Below are 16,778 nucleotides of genomic sequence, written 5' to 3' on the forward strand. Positions count from 1 at the left end.
CGGTAGCTGTGTGGTTTGGGTGGCTGATGCCAAATTGCTGTGCTTCAGGAACACAGCAGCCTATAAACATCCAAACGCAGTCGACAGATTTCTAGAAAATGAGCTCACGTGGCTGCTCCTCTGGTAAATTTTCTGAGAGTCTTTCTGTTCTCATTGACAAAATTTAATGTTTAAAACTAGCATTTTCCTGCTGATGACGTAGATTTCTGTCATGTTCAGTGACAGAGCCCTTCAAGTGTTGTTATTAATCCTGATGGGTAATAGCTATTTGTTTTTAATGCCCTGGAGGTAAACCTTTGGGAGCGCTCTGTTCGCGTTACGACGAGCTTTTGGTAATTGGAAATGGCGCTGGGTTGATCTCTGCATTTTAATGACTGTGCAATAGATCAGACTCTGTCAGTGCTCTGCTTTCGTAATAACTCAAAAAAATCAGCGTGTTTATTCTGTTCGCTGAAGTGGATAACTTCTAGGACGAGTGGTGATCAAATGATGGCTCGATCACTTCTTCACCATGGCAAATAGCGTCCAAGTACTTCGTACTGAAGCAGAAGCGCTGCGTCGGTGGCTCCAAACAGGTCCTGAGCGCGCAGGCAGGCTGTTGGCGTGGTCTGGCAGGCAGGTACTTGGTGGAAGCAGTCGCCAGGCACAGCACAGCCACAAGCAATGCAGCATTGGGAAGGCCAAAATAAAAGCAGGGAAAATACGCTCTGTTTGTGGAAAGTTTTCTTGTGTTTATTCCTCCTTCCATGCTTTTAAAAACGGTCAGCAGGCAAATTGTCCTCACTTTTCTCTGTGTTGAGCCTTTGAAGCCTGTTTCAGAAATCCTTGAAGTCCTGTATGCATTTTAAACCTTTTTTGTTTGTTTGTTTAGTCCTGTATTCCACATACAGCAGCGTTTATCAAACTCTTCATGTTGTAGGAAAGCCTTATCTGTTTGGAGCACACTTTCCCTCTTCCGCGTTTCAATAAATAAAAAAATAAATAAAATCTCAGCGACCATGCTGTGCAGTGTTGCAACAACTGGTTTACAACCAAATGAAAGCATAAAGTGGAACAATCACTTGCTTATATACTTCTTTTTTTTTTTTTTTTTTTTTTTTTTTTTCCTGCTTTCCCCATATTTTGTCCTTCTTACTGACTTTCAGTGGACCTCCTTTGACTGCTTCTTCCTGTGAGCCTTCAGATGGTGTTTTGCAGGCAAGACGTCTGGGTCTGCTAATCCCCTCTGGTTATGTTTTCTGCAGGATAACAAATACACTGCTGAAGTATGAAGCCTGCAGGAACAGGAGGTCCAGGCAGAAGAGGGTATGATGCCCAGAGATAACGGGGTTGTCCAGGACAACCACCCCAAGTCATGTCAGAGAGCTGCCTAGCCCCTGGCCCACCGTTGGCAGCAGGTAGCAGTGGGCGTTTCAGGAAGAGCACGAGAAGGGTACATACACAACAGACCTCCCTTGGGGGGGTATCCTGACTGTTGGCTACATAACTGATGACTAACTGCAGTATGATCACCTGGATCCTCCTGTTTTAGCATGCAAAGTTGTGCTGTTATTGCGGCGTTCGTTATGCCACTGGATAGAAAATGAATATTTGATCGTGTTGCTGTTTTTCAGCGTGCTTCATCGGTTTTACTTCCCAGCTCACGGAAGCTGGGAAGAGGTGAAAACTGGCTGAGGTGGGGTTGCTGGGATGGCGGAGGTGACATGGTATCGGGAGCTGGGGTCTAGTTCTGAAGCGACTAGTACTAGTACTGCAGGGACTAGTACTAGTACTATTCCTGGCAACATGCTCGTTGTGGAGATGGGTAAAATCAGCACTTGTGCTGGCTGTGGGTTGTGTTCAGGGGACCTGGGGCTGCCTGTGTTTCATACAGCTGTTATGTAGGTCTCTCTGGATGTGGCTTTTCATCTTGTCCTTGGAAATGACACAAGCCACTGGTTAGAAAAGCAAACCAACCCCACAGTAGCCTGAGGTGTTCACAACATCGGGGTTTGTACTTGCAGTGGTGACCCGGGCATGTGCACTTCCCCAGCAGGGCTTTCTGTTTGTGTCCAGTGCCTCAGCAGAGGCTAAATAGCACTGTAACCACAACTGTAAGCACTACTCACTCTTCCAGCAGTATTTTTTATTTTTTGCTAGCACCGTATTTGTCCCTCTGTTTTGGTTCAGACATATCCTCACGCTGTGCTCATTCATCCGAGAGCTGAAACCCATTCTGAAGAGGTGGCTGTGCATTTGAACTACTGTTACAAAGAGCGTGTGCGCATATAATGGAGATGGGTATCTGATAAATAAGATTTATGTGGTTTAGGTGAGTGTGTGCTGGAGTTAATGTGGCTTTTCTTAAGTGGTTTACAAACAGAAAGGAACAAATGCAGGTGTTTCTGTTAGTCGTCCAAACGTAGTGGTAAAATACAATATAATGATTATCTAACAGCAGTAGCTGCTTGGGCGGTCTGTGAACAATTAGTTTTTTAACACATTTTGTCTGAAACTATGAAAAGAAACAGTGTGTGGTACCTGGATTCCCCGGTATGTGTGTTTTGTGTGGGTAGCCATGCCTGTAATATTGGCACTAGGATGCATTTTCCAGCTGGCGGTTTGAAGTACCCGCTAGCTGTTACTCAGGTGTTTTGGGGATAGCCATCACAGTGGGTTCACGTTTGAAGGGTGGTTGTGAGGCTGCTGCTCTAACCCATTTTTGTGTTCAGTGGCCGTGATGGTTTGAGGAAATGCATCTGAATAGCCTTAGGTATAGCAAACCTTCACGCGAGAGCAAGGAGAATAAAGGAAGCCAGGCAGGCTTTTAATAATGGCTCTGGTATCAAAGCAAATGCTCCTATCTCACTTCTGCTGAACCCTGATCCAGGAGGCAAACGGTCAGATGAATATTACCCTTCTCTCCCATGCCTTCGTTGTTATTTGTACCTCGTTAGTCCCAGCTGATAGTCAGACGATAGACCTGAAGTATTTAATTGTCATTCCATAGTCTCCTACGCTCGTTTGCTGCTATTGATAAAGCTTGGTTCTGTCCCTCTCCGTGCTGTGGAGCAGTGATAAGCTGCAAACCTCATGTGTGTAAGCTCTGTGCCTTGATATTTCTGTCTTGCTGCATCCCTGGAGAAGCCTGCTGTCCTCCAGCCTGTCTCTTCACTTATCTCAGCTGTCTTCACCCTCAGCGGCCCCTATTCCTGGCTCAAGTCCCCGCAAGGTGTATTTCTGGCAGCCTTCCTCTGGCTGCCTCCAACCCATGGATCCCACAAGCTAGATCCCTTTTGTCTGAACATAGGACAATTTGGTGTAATTTCAGTGTGGCTGCAGTCACCCGTGCTTGCCTTGGGCACGGTTTTCTCAGCCTTTCTCTGGAAAGGCAGACATCTTACAGTACTTTTTGTGTACATTCCTTAAGAATCTTTTTCCCGTTAAGTTTTGTGCCATTTTTTCCCTTCAGTTGCTGTCTTAAGGTCGAACCTCCTAGCGTTCTTCAAGGAGAAGAGGTGCTGCTTGTATGGGGAAGTTTCAGCAGTCACGTAACCTTTTCACCAATTCCACCTTCCTGCTGGGTAGCCTCTGCTCTCAGTTGCTCTTGGGCAAAGTTCACAAAGGAGCTGTAAACTGGTTCCCAGTTCCTTGCTGTGCTCTTTTCCACAGTGAGTACAGGTCGAACCACAGTTCCTCATCCGGGTGCAAAACCAACTTGCTCCGTGGTTTTCTGTTTATTTATCTATTTTTTTTTTTTGCTATGATTCCACTTTGCAGAGGACACACAGGAATGTTTTGCTAGGATCTGTCAAAATCAGGATTGTGTAATTGCTGCACACATCTGGCTGGCTGTCCAGTGAATGGGGACAGAACCCAGTGGCTGGGTCCAAAGCCAGGCGTCATTGCTGGCCACGTGGACAGCCTGTGGCTGTGAGTGCCTCTGAGCTGCTTGCAGGTTACCCAGTTTGGGGGATTGCACCTCCTAAATTCCTCTTTCCTTGTGCTCATCTCCCTCTTTTCCTCGAAGATGTGTAATTCATGCAGCTGATATAGCAAGATTCCTTGCAAAGTGGAAGAATTAGTAGGTGTATTTTGTTATTTTATTATTTTTTTCTTCAGCTAGGGATTTTTTTCTTGACTTACTGATTTGTGAGGCCATCGTGTTGATGTGTGCCTGACAGTTCTGTGCTGCGGTGTGTGCCGTTGAAGCCTGCCTTCTTCCATCGTGTTCATCACCCGATTTGCTTCTTGTGTTAAACAGAAAGCACAAAACTCTTCCATGCATCTCTTGGGACTCTTAGCTGCAGATCAGCCTGTATGAGCTAACATTTCTTTCCTTGTATCTAATCTTCCTGTGAGTCTCTGCTTTTTCTGCTGCGTTTGCTTTGTGCGATGTCATCCCACAGACCCTGAGCACTTGTCTCAAGCTCCCCACGTTTCTCTCAGAGAACTCTGCTGGAGCACGCTTGCCTCAGACTCTGCAGACCGTTTGCTCTCGAGTTATATCCAAGTTCTGTGTTGGTCTCCTCGAGCTCAGTTTCAGTGCAATGCCATCCTTCTGACATCACTTGTGCCCCTGGGTTCCGTTCTGCTTTGATAGCTTATGCCTGAATTATTAATTAGTGCATTGTTATTAAGCGCTGCTGCTTTGTAATTCTTCTAAGTCTCTCTTCTGCTTAGGAGCTGCATAAATCACAGATTTATGCTCTTCTTGTTTCGGTATACCTCAATTTCCCAATAAACCTGCAGTTCTGGGTAACTCCTGGGACCACGAGGACTTTCTAGGCACCCCCGGTGTGAAGATGTCTTTGTGGAGATCAGGATTTCAGTGTCATCCCAAAATTTTCTGTCCTTTCTTCTCAATGGGCTGCTCTGGGTTCCCCTGGCCATACCAGTGACTATGAGCAGGGGCTGCCTTGCCAGTCGGCGTGATGCTGTGCAAGCTGAACTGAGCCTCAACACCAGCACAACTCCTCGGCATCCACTCTGTTCTTTTCCCTCTGGATGTCCTTTTTGCCTCCGATATCCCCACATCTACAGCCAGCCCGTTCCTACGCAGAGGATCTATGGCCTACTTGCGAGCAGCTCATTTCGGAAGATGACTCCGTTTCATGCTATAAATGGCGTGGAGTTGCCTAGCCAGGAATCTGGTTCTCTGCAAATGCAGTCCCAGGTCATCACGGCGAGCCTGTAGGTTTCCTCCAGGATGTGCTAATACGGATTCCTTTTTGTTGAAGGCAACGCTGTGGGGTTTTAATGAAAATTAACGATGGTGGCATCGTTTCCTCTGCAGAATCTGCTGCTGTGGCACAAGCAAGAGGCCTGCTACGCCCAAGCAAGATTTCTGCTGCTAGTGAGGGTCCTGTCCTGCCTGCTGAGTCCAGGATCCTTCTAAAGGCACCGTGCTGCTGTGATGTTCCTGTAGGAGGCTGCAGCTGATTTCCCTTGTCCTTGCAGGCCTGAAGGGTGGGTCGTGTTATTTTGGCAACTGTATCAGGATGTGAAATTAATTATTGGGCTTCTACCCTACGGATCCAGGGTTTTGGAGACTGAGAAGCTGTGCTGTGAACGTCACGGTGTTGGTGTTGTGTTGGTGGATGGCTTCTGACACCCAGGGTGAGGGAGTGCAAGCAAGGAAGGCTCACTAGGGCTGTAACGTGAGAGCGCTATGTTAATGTGACTGAATCAGTACCAAGAAGATTAAAAGAGAGTACTTCGGGTGTTTTAAAAGGGTAACAGGAGACCGAGGAGACTTTAAAGTCATTAGCCTGACGTGGAGCCCGTGCAATTTTAATGGTAAGAGTTAATTTGTGATTCAGGGGAAGAAGATTGAGCAGCTAAATGCATACGCTGAGGGAAGTGGATTCACCCTTTGGAAGGCAAGTGTAAAATGCGACAGGTTTGTCAAGATCATGGCCCGGCTGAGGGAAGCACAGCTGGTAGAGCTGTTTCTCCAAACCCCTTGACTTTGTACCGTGGTTTATTTGTTTTATTTAAAGGGCTTGGATGGCTAACGGAGGGCTCTTCGCTGTACTGGAAAGCAGCTTGGGGAGAGAGGCAGCTGGGGACTGATCCCCGGGCTGAAGGGTGTGAGATTTGTGTGTCTGTAACCAGCGAGGAGCTGGTTACTGCCGGCAAAACCGGGAGGATGAGGTAGCAAGCAGGGCAAGGCAGCAGCCTGGGGCAGCTGGTGAAATAGCCAAAAGTTCACTGGGAGCCAGGGGAGAGAGCATCGAGCTCGCAGCCATGGGATGGTGCCGGGCACGGCGTGGGGGCACGCTGCGTGGTCACCTCTCCCGTGGGCACCAGCCCTGGAGGCTGCAGCCCTCCTCGCTTTTCCCAGCAGTGCTGGTCACACACTCTGCTTCAGAAGTCTGCTGCTTTAATGAAGGCAATTAAAGCTGGGAGCAGAGCTGCCTATTTTTAGCCGGCGTTAAGTGCCGTGCTCATTTAAACTATGATTATTGAACGGAGCGAACAGGAAGGATGTCTGTGTTTGCTTTCCGAATCAAACTGTTTGTTTAACCCAGATTTATTTCAATGTTGTAACTCTTACTGAGTGCTGAAGCAATAAAAAAAAAAAAAAAAGATGGTTGGGCCAGAAATTTAACTTTCACAAATAAACACTAGAAAATATTTGAGATGTCCCACAGCTGCCCTCTCCTTGCTCAAAGCAATTATCGAATTGCAGAAGGAGAATTTTAGAAATCAAAAGAAAAGCGTGGGGGGGGGGGGGGGGAAACAAACATCAAAGTTTTCTTCCCAATCTAGCAAATAGCTTAAACAAAGCCTCCCAACGGAGGGCACGCGGGGTTGCGTGGCGTAAGGAGTTCAGTGTCTGGGGAGTTTGTTTTGGTTTTCTGTTATTAAAATAAGCTTCCAGCGACGGAGTGGCCGATGTGACTATTTGTGGTGAGTCGCTGCCACAGCTGGATGTGTGCTGAGTGGCTTTGGGCACGGGTAGCAGGGCAGCTAGTGCTCTTTTAGCCTCGTGCAAGCCCGGAGATGTTCTCTCTTGTCACGACTGGTAAGAGGTGACTGTGTTCTTTGGGTACCTCCACCTCATTTTTAAATGTATTTATTTATTTTTTACTAGGAGCAGTGTGTGAATAGCGAGAACTGGAGTTCCTTTGCAGGTTGGCTGGCCAAAATGTGGGCTTTGCCTGTCGCTCGTCGTGTGCTGCTCGTCTGGCCCCCACGGCACGTAAGAAAGGCAGCAGCTGAGATATCCCTTCCTGTGGCATCTGGATGGTAGCATTAAAATCAAGTTTACAGCAGCTGGAAGTACAGCTTAATTCTTCTTGCAGAAGAGATTGCTCTGGGATGATACTCGAAACGAGGCCGTGTGGAGCCTCATCTCTCACTGCTGACAGTGGGCAGGATAAAGGACTTCGTGGGGCCTAATGGGGGAAAAAACCTGCTTGGAAGAAAACTTCTTTTAAGTGGGGTGTAAGCAAGCTGAGAGCAGAGAACAGCAAATGTATTTACCCCGTCTGGAGGCTGTTTTGCCTTTCCCTTGGGGTAAAGCTTCCCCTGGGTGACTGCTCCAAGACAGTGAAGCTTCTGCAGATGAGGGTGATGTAACGGGAGCTTCAGGCAGGGCTCCCAGCTCACAGCATCCTTGCTTGGGGAGGAAAGAGTGTGCAAGGTGTTCAGGGTGCTGGAGTGCATTTCCAGACTGCCTTGGCATCCTCACGAAGGGAAGCCCGGCTCTGTTTTCTCCCCCACAGCGGTCCTCTCACTCTGTGGTTGGTTTCAGAGCAGATTTAGGAAGCAGGAGCGAAGCTGACAAGGTCAGTTTTGTGCTGCTGGCTATAAAATCTGCAAATTGGCTGTGGTCATTGGAAATACCCTGCTCTGACCTTTGCAAACCCAGCAGAAACGCAGTGAATAAGCTTTTCGTTCAGGTTCCGATAGCTGTGTGCTGTCCCTGTCGTAAACCATTCTTTTCCTACCAGAGCAGGGGGCACCCACACTTTAAGCTTTGTGATGGATGGAGTTCTAGTGCTGCAAAACGTTCAGTTTCCACTTGTTTTAAGTAGAAATACGCCAACACCTGCCTTTCACCTTCCTTGTGTGTGCTTCCTGGCTTTGGCTCTTCAGATCTGCGTAGAATTAGTGCAGGCTGTGGTTCTCGTTGCCAGCTTCAGTTTCCAAGCCTCGTCCTTGCAGAGTTTTTCCCTCCACAAGCCGATACCACAGCTGGAATCCTCGAACAAAGCGCAGATGAAAGCAGGAATGGCTTCATCTCCCTGGCTGCATGCAAACTAACCTGCTGCTCAAGGTGTGTTGGCGGCTGGCAGCAGCTCTGTGGCTCTTCTTTCATCACGGCCATCACTTCACTTTTTAAACAGGTCCCAATTTCAGAGGGCGCTGTGGCTGCCAGCTGAATGTGACAGCGATCAGCTGACGGCCAGCATATGTCATGTTTTGGCATTGTTTAATGTTCCCGTTTGCTTGTGTGCCTCGAACAGGGAACTGTTGGCTCATTGTCATCAAAATGCTTCACTGGTGATGTGTTCCGCATCTAAAAGCTGGCCGTATCGCTGCTAAAACAAAAGCATTTTTCTTTTTCCTTCAGGTTTCCAAGGAAAACTGGTTTCTGATCTCTGCCAGCAAAGGCAGAGCTGCCTTGGATGGACAAACGTGAGGTGACCATCTTTGTGCACTGAGAAGGAAGCTGTAGGCAAGTGAGGCTGCTGCTCACATGCTTTCAAAGAGAGCCAGAGCCACCGAGCATGCCAGGAGTGGTAATTTCCAGGCTTGGCTGGCTGGTGGCCGTCTCCCAAAAACCGCTGTGGGAAAAGATTTCACGTTCACAAGGCTGTGCAGCGTGGCAAGGTGGGCCTGTTCCTACACGTGTGTCCATAGGAACTGCGTCTGAACCCGTGGGTTCCTGTTGCTGCCGCGCACACGGCGCTCTGGCAGTCGCACAGGATGCGAGCAGCTTTACGTGGGAGCAGGGGAACTGGCTTTTTCGGTTCTGGCCCTCAGCTGACAGGCAAATGGCTCCCTGTTCAACTGCAGTTAGGGCCTGGGCTGGAGTTCTGCAGATCTCAGCTGGTTTTACTCTGCCCTTCGCTTTTGCACCCCAATATAGGGCAGGGTGAGAGGGAAATGAGCTGCGCCGCTTCAGTGAGAACCCCCCTCGGCTGCTCTCAGGCTCCTACATGGCACTTCCAGAGCTGTTGAAGCCTTCTCTCATTTATCTTTTTTTTCCCCCTTCCATTTTCAGACCCGCCGAGGGTTGTGCCTTTAACATAAACCAGCTGTCGGCTGTGAAATGAGCGGAGAACTTCAGAATTCAGCAAACACTGCGGGGGGAACGTGCTTGCACCACAGCAGTGTCCCAGTGCCAGGCTCGGCTAAAATCTCACGTGGGTGACTTTGGCTTTGATAAGTGTCAGCAGCACAGCTGGGGAGCTCCGGAGGAAGCCTGCAGGGGGAATTTAACCAAAAGGTTTCTCCTGGGAGGGCTGTGGTGCAAACAAAGCTGCTGTTGCACAAGATGCGTTGAGAGCAAGTCAACAAGCTGAAAACCCCAGTCCCCAGGCCAGCTTTTCTGTCCCAACAGTCGATTGTTCAATTGCCCAGGGTATAATTACTCATTGTTTGCTGCGCACTTAAAATAACAGAAGCTTCTGCTCCTTTCCTCTTAAAACAGGGCTCTCAGGTGAAGGCTGTCACGCACAATTAACATGAATGCCTAATGCCCTTCCAGCAAAGTATTGAGGAGCAGCGTGGCTGTTGTTGAGCGGGTCAGTGTGCACTTCAAATAAATCACTGCTGAGAGAGCATTCGTTGCAGTGCTCTCCTTTAGAGCCAGCTGTTGAGTTCATGCTGGCAAGATGAGGTCCTTCCTGGGGTTGGTCGCTTTAAGTTGGCATCTTCTCGCTTGCTCGTGGTCAGAAGGAGGTGCAGAAGCAGTGGGGAGCTAGGCAATGAGGTGGTGGGCCAGGGGAATTCATGAGGCTCAAGTTTCAAACCTCACCTGTGCTCAGATAGTCGGGGCAACGCTGCCTGAAGCCCTCAGCCCAGCCCAAAGGAGATGTCCTGCGTGGAGCAGCTTGCTCTGGGGCTAAAAGGGGTAAGAAAGCCTTTAGGAAGAGCTTGGGAGTAGGGAGTTTGCTGTGGGAAGTGGGATAAAAACAGCACAGAGCCTGCTGGGACGCCCTCACCTTCCATGGCTGCTGGTGATGGGTGTTCAACAAATCCCTGCCGGCTTTCCTGAGACGCTAGAGGTGGAGCTTGCATATCTGAAACCACTCTCAGAAAGCAGGGCTTGCCTTTCTCTTCTGTCTTTCAGTGAAAACCTTTAGGGTTTAAATGAGATGGCTTTCGGCTGCCTTATTAAGCCCATTACTCTCCTTGCTCTGTCCCTAATTAAAAGAGGAACAGCAGGGCAGAGTTCATGGTGCCCCGTGCAGGTGGCTGGGCCTGGGCTGAGCCTTGGAGCTTCCTAAGGTCAATATTTAGAAGGCGTTTTGTTTGCCCCTGTCTTACACTTTCTCCTAGGTGCAAACAGAAGCACGTAGCAGCTCAGCCAGATCCAGAGGTTCACTTTTTGCTCTCTCTGCCTACCAGGTAAAGCTTTATTCAGCTTCTAACACACCCAGGCACGCTCAGCTTTCCCTAGGAAGGCTGTTGGGTGAAGGGCTGGATTGGTTTTATTTACAGGCGGTTTCATTCCTGAATTATGGAGGCTGTCAGAACAAATAGGTACCCAGCTTCCCGAGCTCATCTGAATAGCTGAAATCTCAAGTTGCCTTCTGCGACGTTGGTGACAGTCGGTAAATCCCGTCCTGTCCTTGGCAGGCGTGGCACGTGTCAGGAGCAATTTATTCTCTGGTTGAAAACACCGCAGAGTTAGCCAGTGGATTGTACAAAGATGGTTTTTTTGCTCTGTATCAGTAGCCTTGCTCTGGAAGGGAGCCTGTGGTTAAACAATGAACGGGAGTGGAGTGGCGTTGGAGTGCTTGACAAATCCTCGAGTGCTTTCCCCTTGTAAAAAATGTGCTCGGCACAGCTCCTTGCCGTGGAGTGCCTTTGGTCTGTTTTCAGGAGGTCGCAGTCTTCCAGACTCCTCGTGTCTGGAGAGAGGTGTGCTGAAGTGGTGAGGCCGTGCAGCTGGCTTCTTTCTGAGAGGTCGGAGTGTTTCTGCAGAGAGCTGAAGTGCGAGATTATAAGAAAGCTAAGAAGTTAAGAAGTGGCAAAGGCACGTGGTAGCTTCAGATTTCTTCCTGTTTTCCACACCTTGAGCAAAGATTTTTAGGAATTGCTTGAAGCTGCAGATACCAAGACACTTTATGTCCATGATTTTTGTATTGCTTTATTTTATGAAGCACACTTGGAAAAAAACATGAATACTCCTTTAAATTTGTCTTGTTTCCAGGATGTTTTTGTTTATAGTTGTTCTTTTTTTTTTTTTTAGATGATTGCTTCATCTCTGGTACAGCAAGATGAGTTTGGGGGCCTTTGCTTTTTATTTCGGAGTTGTTTTGCAGGGCGCTGATGCTGCTTGCAAAGGATCCTCATGCCAAGGGGGGAGATTGCTGTGACTCGTAACAGCAGAGCAGCTGAGACTTCTGTGTTCCCGCTGGCTGTCATGAACTCAAGGGCAGATCTGTTTCCAGGACTGGGTGGGTTTTCTATAACTCAGCCTCCTGCTCTCGATACAGTGCCTCCAGTGAAGCAGAACTAAGGCTTGGCCGAAGACTGCATTAAGGAGAGTTTTGTATAGCCGGGCCTGAAATAAAAGAGTCACGTGGGGGCCCGTTTCCCTATGTGACTTCATTCTAGCACGCAGAAGCCAGGAGGGGACAAACCCTTTGACATTAGCATCTTCTCAGTTTGCATTTGCCTGCACATAAAGCGGGTTTTGCAGCAAAACGGGGGGAGAAAACGACCCAAATTATTCTTGCAGTGCAAAACTGCTCTGCTGCACATCGCTGCTGGTTTATGTAGTGTTTTGGAGTGGAGATGAGCCCCCGGCCTGGCTGTGAGCTGATCGGGAGCTGGGAGGCTCTCTCTGGATGTGCTTTCACGTGGTTGGAGGGCTGGTAGGCTCGCTTTCGTTTAGTTGGCAGGGAACAAGTGAAATACAACAAAAGGCTAATCAGCTCGGGCGGATCGGGTGGCCTGCACGGAGGGAGAAGAGTGACCTGGTGCTCCTCGCCTCCTGAAGGAGGCCCTGCAAGAAGAGGAGCCCTGTGCAATACCGCCCACCCGTCTGTTAGAGAAGTGGAGGAACATGCACTTTTATGCCAATATTCATGCTGTTTATTCTTTCCAATGGTTTGAGGGACACCAGAGCACACAGGAGAAACAGCACTCACTGGAACAGATGCAGATGGATCTCCTCAACATCTACGAGTGCTTTGCTTTACCATTGTCTCCCCTAGGTGACAAAGGGCATGTAAGCTATGTGTATCCTTGTCTGTCGTGGTTTAACCCGACCGGCAGCTAAACACCACGCAGCCGTTCGCTCACCCTCCCCCCTCCCTCTCTGGGACGGGGGAGAGAAATGGAAAGTGAAGCCCGTGAGTTGAGATAAAGACAGTTTAATAAGACAGGAAAAAAAAAAAATAACAAAAATAATAATAACAATAATAATAATGATGATACAATGGTGATAATACGAAAGTAATAATAGTATGTACAAACAAGTGATGCACAATGCAATTGCTCACCACCCGCTGACCGATGCCCAGCCTAACCCCGAGCAGTCCGGCCCCCTCCCCCCGGCTAGCCACCCCTATATATTGTTTAGCATGACGTCAGATGGTATGGAATACCCCTTTGGCTAGTTTGGGTCACCTGTCCTGGGTCTGTCCCCTCCCAGCTCTTACTGCACCCCCCAGCCTGCCCGTCGGCAGGACAGAGCAAAGGCTGAGATGTCCTTGGCTTAGTATAAGCACTGCTCTGCAACAATTAAAGCATCGGGGTGTTATCAGCACTCTTCTCATTCTAAGCCAAAACACAGCATTCCACCAGCTACTAGGAAGAAAATTAATTCTGTGCTAACTGAAACCAGGACATTGTCCCTATGGCCTTTTGGGACTGCAGGCCCAGTGCACGTGTATTTCTGATAAATTTTGTCCCGTTCTTGCTGGACTGAAGCTCTCCTGGTGTCAGTGCCCCATTTCACCCTGGGGCTGTCCTTTCACCCCGGTAGTGTGGCTGATACGGAGATCCTGACGGAAACTCACCTCGCGTGCTTCCGATAGAGAAGTGATTCAGGTTCTCTCCAGGGGAGGTGATTTTAATCTGGATTTGGATGCAGAGCACGCCTCAAAAGTGAGGTTTAGCAATTGCTGCTCACCAGACCCTGGAGTTTTCTCGGAGGGGAGTTTCTCGAAGGATGTTAGGGCCTGAAGGTCCACTGACATTCCAGAGGCCTTCAGTGAATGATTTTTTTTTCCCTGTTTGTTTTATTTTAAGATGTTACCTTCATTGTTCCTGAAAGTCTGTTCATGATATTCTTCAATGTCTCCAGTTTGCAGCTTCTTATTCTCCGACTCGCCTGAGTTTTCTGACTAAGACCAACTGAGTTTTCTGGGGGTGAGAAGCGTGTTGCTGCTGCTTTCACCCTGGCACACCATAAGCTCCCTGTGCAGGGCATTTATTTCTTGCGGTAGCTTTTCTGCAGAGCAAGAGCTGTTTAATTGGGTGAAATCACTCGCTAAGGACTTAGCAGATAACTTAGAGCACACTTCAGCACCTTGTCTCGGATTTATCAGCAGAGGGGAAGCCGCTTGTTGATGGGCAGAGGCTTTGCCCTGGTTGCATTTCAAGCAGCCATCTCCCTGGTGATGAGGTGTAGATGTCACACTACCTCTTAGCGTTTGGCATGGGGTGCCGGAGAGAAAGAAAAGATGTTTCTCTTCATTCTCCTGAGGAGAAAAAGCAGAAGCTGAAACCATTCCTTTGCTCTGATGGCATTTCTCAGTGTAGTCTTCAGCAATTTCTCTTCCCGATTCCAGCTCGTGCCTGGGTCGTGTTCAGCATTTCTGCAGGGGGGATGTTTGGAGAACCTGTGCTTTGGGGCCTTCTCCTTGTGCCTGGATGGGTTCAGAGCCAAACCCCAAAGGTTTAGCAGAGAGATGCTCTCCTCCTTGAAGAGAAGCAAAACATGATGGAGGCTGAGCAACTGAACCTCGGTGAGCTCTCTCCCACGAACCTTGCTGAGTGACAAAAAAAAAAAAAAAAGGTGCTGTGTGCTGATGTGGGGGTGGTTGTGGAAAGAAAGCTTTAGCTTGAGAGCAGAGAGCGCTGCGGTTGCCATTCTCCCAAACGAAATACAGGGTGGCTTTTGCCAAAGTTGCGGGGGGTTTCCTCGTGTGCTCGGCTCACCTCGTGGCATTTCTCAGCTCCTGGCTCTGGAGGATGCCAGCTGGGCTGCTTGGGAGGATCACGGCTGTGGGCAGGCTTCGTGTCCTGTGCCCGTGCCCTCGGGACCTCTGTGCCCTCCTCCTCCAGTTGCTGCTCTCCTTGGGGTGGAGATGGGTCACCAGGGCTTCGGTACCACCAACGCTCTGCTGACGCTGTGCCTGTTCCTCTGCCAGTCCTTCGCTGTGTCTGTTTTCCATAATGCCTTGAGAAAGTGGGCTCAGGGTATGGAAACATCACTGGAAGCCTCGTTGGCTTTCTTCACGTCCCCACTGTCAGGCTTTCCATGGGAAGGATGATATTTTGAGCCTTTCAGCATGGGCTTGCTGCAGCCAGGCTTGGTTGTTGATGTTTTTAATAACGTTTTTCTTTCTCTTTTGGAAAGCAGCAGCTCAGGTTGTTAAGGAAAGGGAATCCATGTGGAGTCTGTGTAACCCAGGACGTGAGGAGACGGACAGGTACATGAGGGTAGGCAGTGGTGTGGCGGGTGTGGGTTTGGGATCATGTAGGAGGATTGCCCATTCCCAGCAAATACACGAGCAATCGTGCCAAAAGCCTAAAGGCAGAGTTGTGGGGAGGATTTCTTCTATGCTGGGTAGAATGCCTGCTGTTGAGACCCTTGGTGTTAGCCTAGGGTTGCAAAACCTATGGAGATCCAGGGGGTTTTGGTGTGTGATGAGATTATTTCCATCCCGGTTTTAGCTGTATGCTCATCTCCTGGAGAAGTTCAGCATGTCGCCTCCTAGAACCACCAAACAGGAGAGTGATAACTTCAGGCCTCTGGGAAAAGTTGATCTCAGCCTTCACCTGCTGGCAGGAACTGCTGATGGTGAAAACTGGTTGTCTGCTGGCGTGCGACATGATTCCTGCTCCGGGCTGTCAGCTGGAGAGCAGAGAAGTGCTGGTGCCTGAAGGGTTTGTGTGTGTTTTAATTCCTGCCTGCAGTGGCACTCAGTGATTCTGTCCAGAGCGTGTCAGTCAAGTAAATCTCATCGTGTTTTATAACATGGAAAGGTTTCCTTTCCAGGCCGTTGGAGGGTATGACCCCTGTTAGCTGGACGAGGCAGAATCTCTGCTCCAGTCTGTACGTGCGATCGCGTGTGATTTTATCGGTTTGGGATCAGGCTGTCTCATTACACACAGTTCCTCAAAATATGTGAAAATGTAACTGGGGGAAAAAAAATCTTGCTGATAGTGCTTAAAATGGTAAGTGCTTCTCGTTGGAGACAAACGTGTGATATGTTTCTCCAGAGATATTGAAATCTGTGAAGTCATCAGGAAAAAAAACACAACAAGCTGTTACAGAGTGGTTTCAAATGTGATCAGAGGGGAGTTTCTCTTCCCCTTCTTGAAGGCGTGTGCCATCAGCTGACAGCTCGCTTGGCTCCTGCTGCTCTCAAACAGCTGAGCCTGCGTCAACGGCTCCAAGTTAGTTTTGTTCAAAGAATAAATGAAGTCGTTTTCCAAAGCACCAAGCACGCAGATCGTTGTGACAAACCGTTCATAAAATTCCTGCTGTATTCAGGCCTTTCTTTCTTTATTTTTTTCCCCTCTTTACGCAGGCGATACGGGTTATGGTTCCGGTTGCGGAGGCTGATAATCTGGTTGCTGGGAGTGTACGTAGCCATTCCGTTTCTTGTCAAACTTTGTCCTGCTATTCAGGCGAAGCTGGTCTTCCTCAACTTCGGTAAGTGGCCCGCTCTGTTGGTGAAGGGTGAAGGGGAGGAATGTCTCTTGTGTTTCATTTGCCTGCTGTAACTTCCCCACCCCTGCGTGTTTACGGCTTGTGAAGGATGTGAGCTTTCACAGGCTGCAAGTTCTCCGAGCTGTGGCTTGCAGAGCGTTGGCTGCGGCCCTGGTGGTCTCTGCAGTGTGTTTCGGTATAAATGCAGTGACCAAACTGGAGCCAGCTTTCCGCCCAAATGCTTTCCTTCAGGAAAACTGTGCAACACATCAAATACATTTCTCTAAAAGGCTTAACAAAGCTGCATGAACAGGCGGGGAAATTAAATCCAGCGCATTGTTTTCCAGGCCGTGACTCTTCACCTGAAAGCACTTCAGCAGAGCAGTTTGGTTGGGGCAGAACAGAAGAGACCCATTCACGCAGGCACGCTGAATGCTTTCTTTGTGTCTCTTCAGCCTCTGCGTTCGGTCAAACTGGCTGTGGGATGGCTCTGGAGGGCTGGCTTAGCTCCCGGGGGAGCCTGAGTATCCACAGGGTAGAAAATGATGGAGCATCGCTATGAGGGATGCTTCTTAGCAATCTCAATTTGTCGTTTAAACCTTACTTGGGCTTTCTAAGGAAGTCGTAAAATCTTTTCCTTTGATTGTACAAACCCTGGCTAAGAGGACCAAGGGCATATACATTGCTTTTATATCACTTTTGTCATTTTGATTGCATTCTCTGT

The 16,778-nt window shown here is 48.8% G+C and overlaps 1 protein-coding gene across 1 annotated transcript in view; it reads left to right on the plus strand.

The window, feature by feature from the left end:
* Positions 1-16,778, plus strand: part of ABHD12 (abhydrolase domain containing 12, lysophospholipase) — a 37,165-nt gene that overhangs the window by 897 nt on the left and 19,490 nt on the right. The window contains exon 2 of the mRNA XM_032185885.1: positions 15,933-16,057. Coding sequence (XP_032041776.1) covers positions 15,933-16,057 — 125 coding nt within the window. The remainder of the gene's footprint in view (positions 1-15,932; positions 16,058-16,778) is intronic.

Source organism: Aythya fuligula, chromosome 3, assembly GCF_009819795.1.
Source record: "Aythya fuligula isolate bAytFul2 chromosome 3, bAytFul2.pri, whole genome shotgun sequence".
Taxonomy (NCBI): Eukaryota; Metazoa; Chordata; class Aves; order Anseriformes; family Anatidae; genus Aythya; species Aythya fuligula.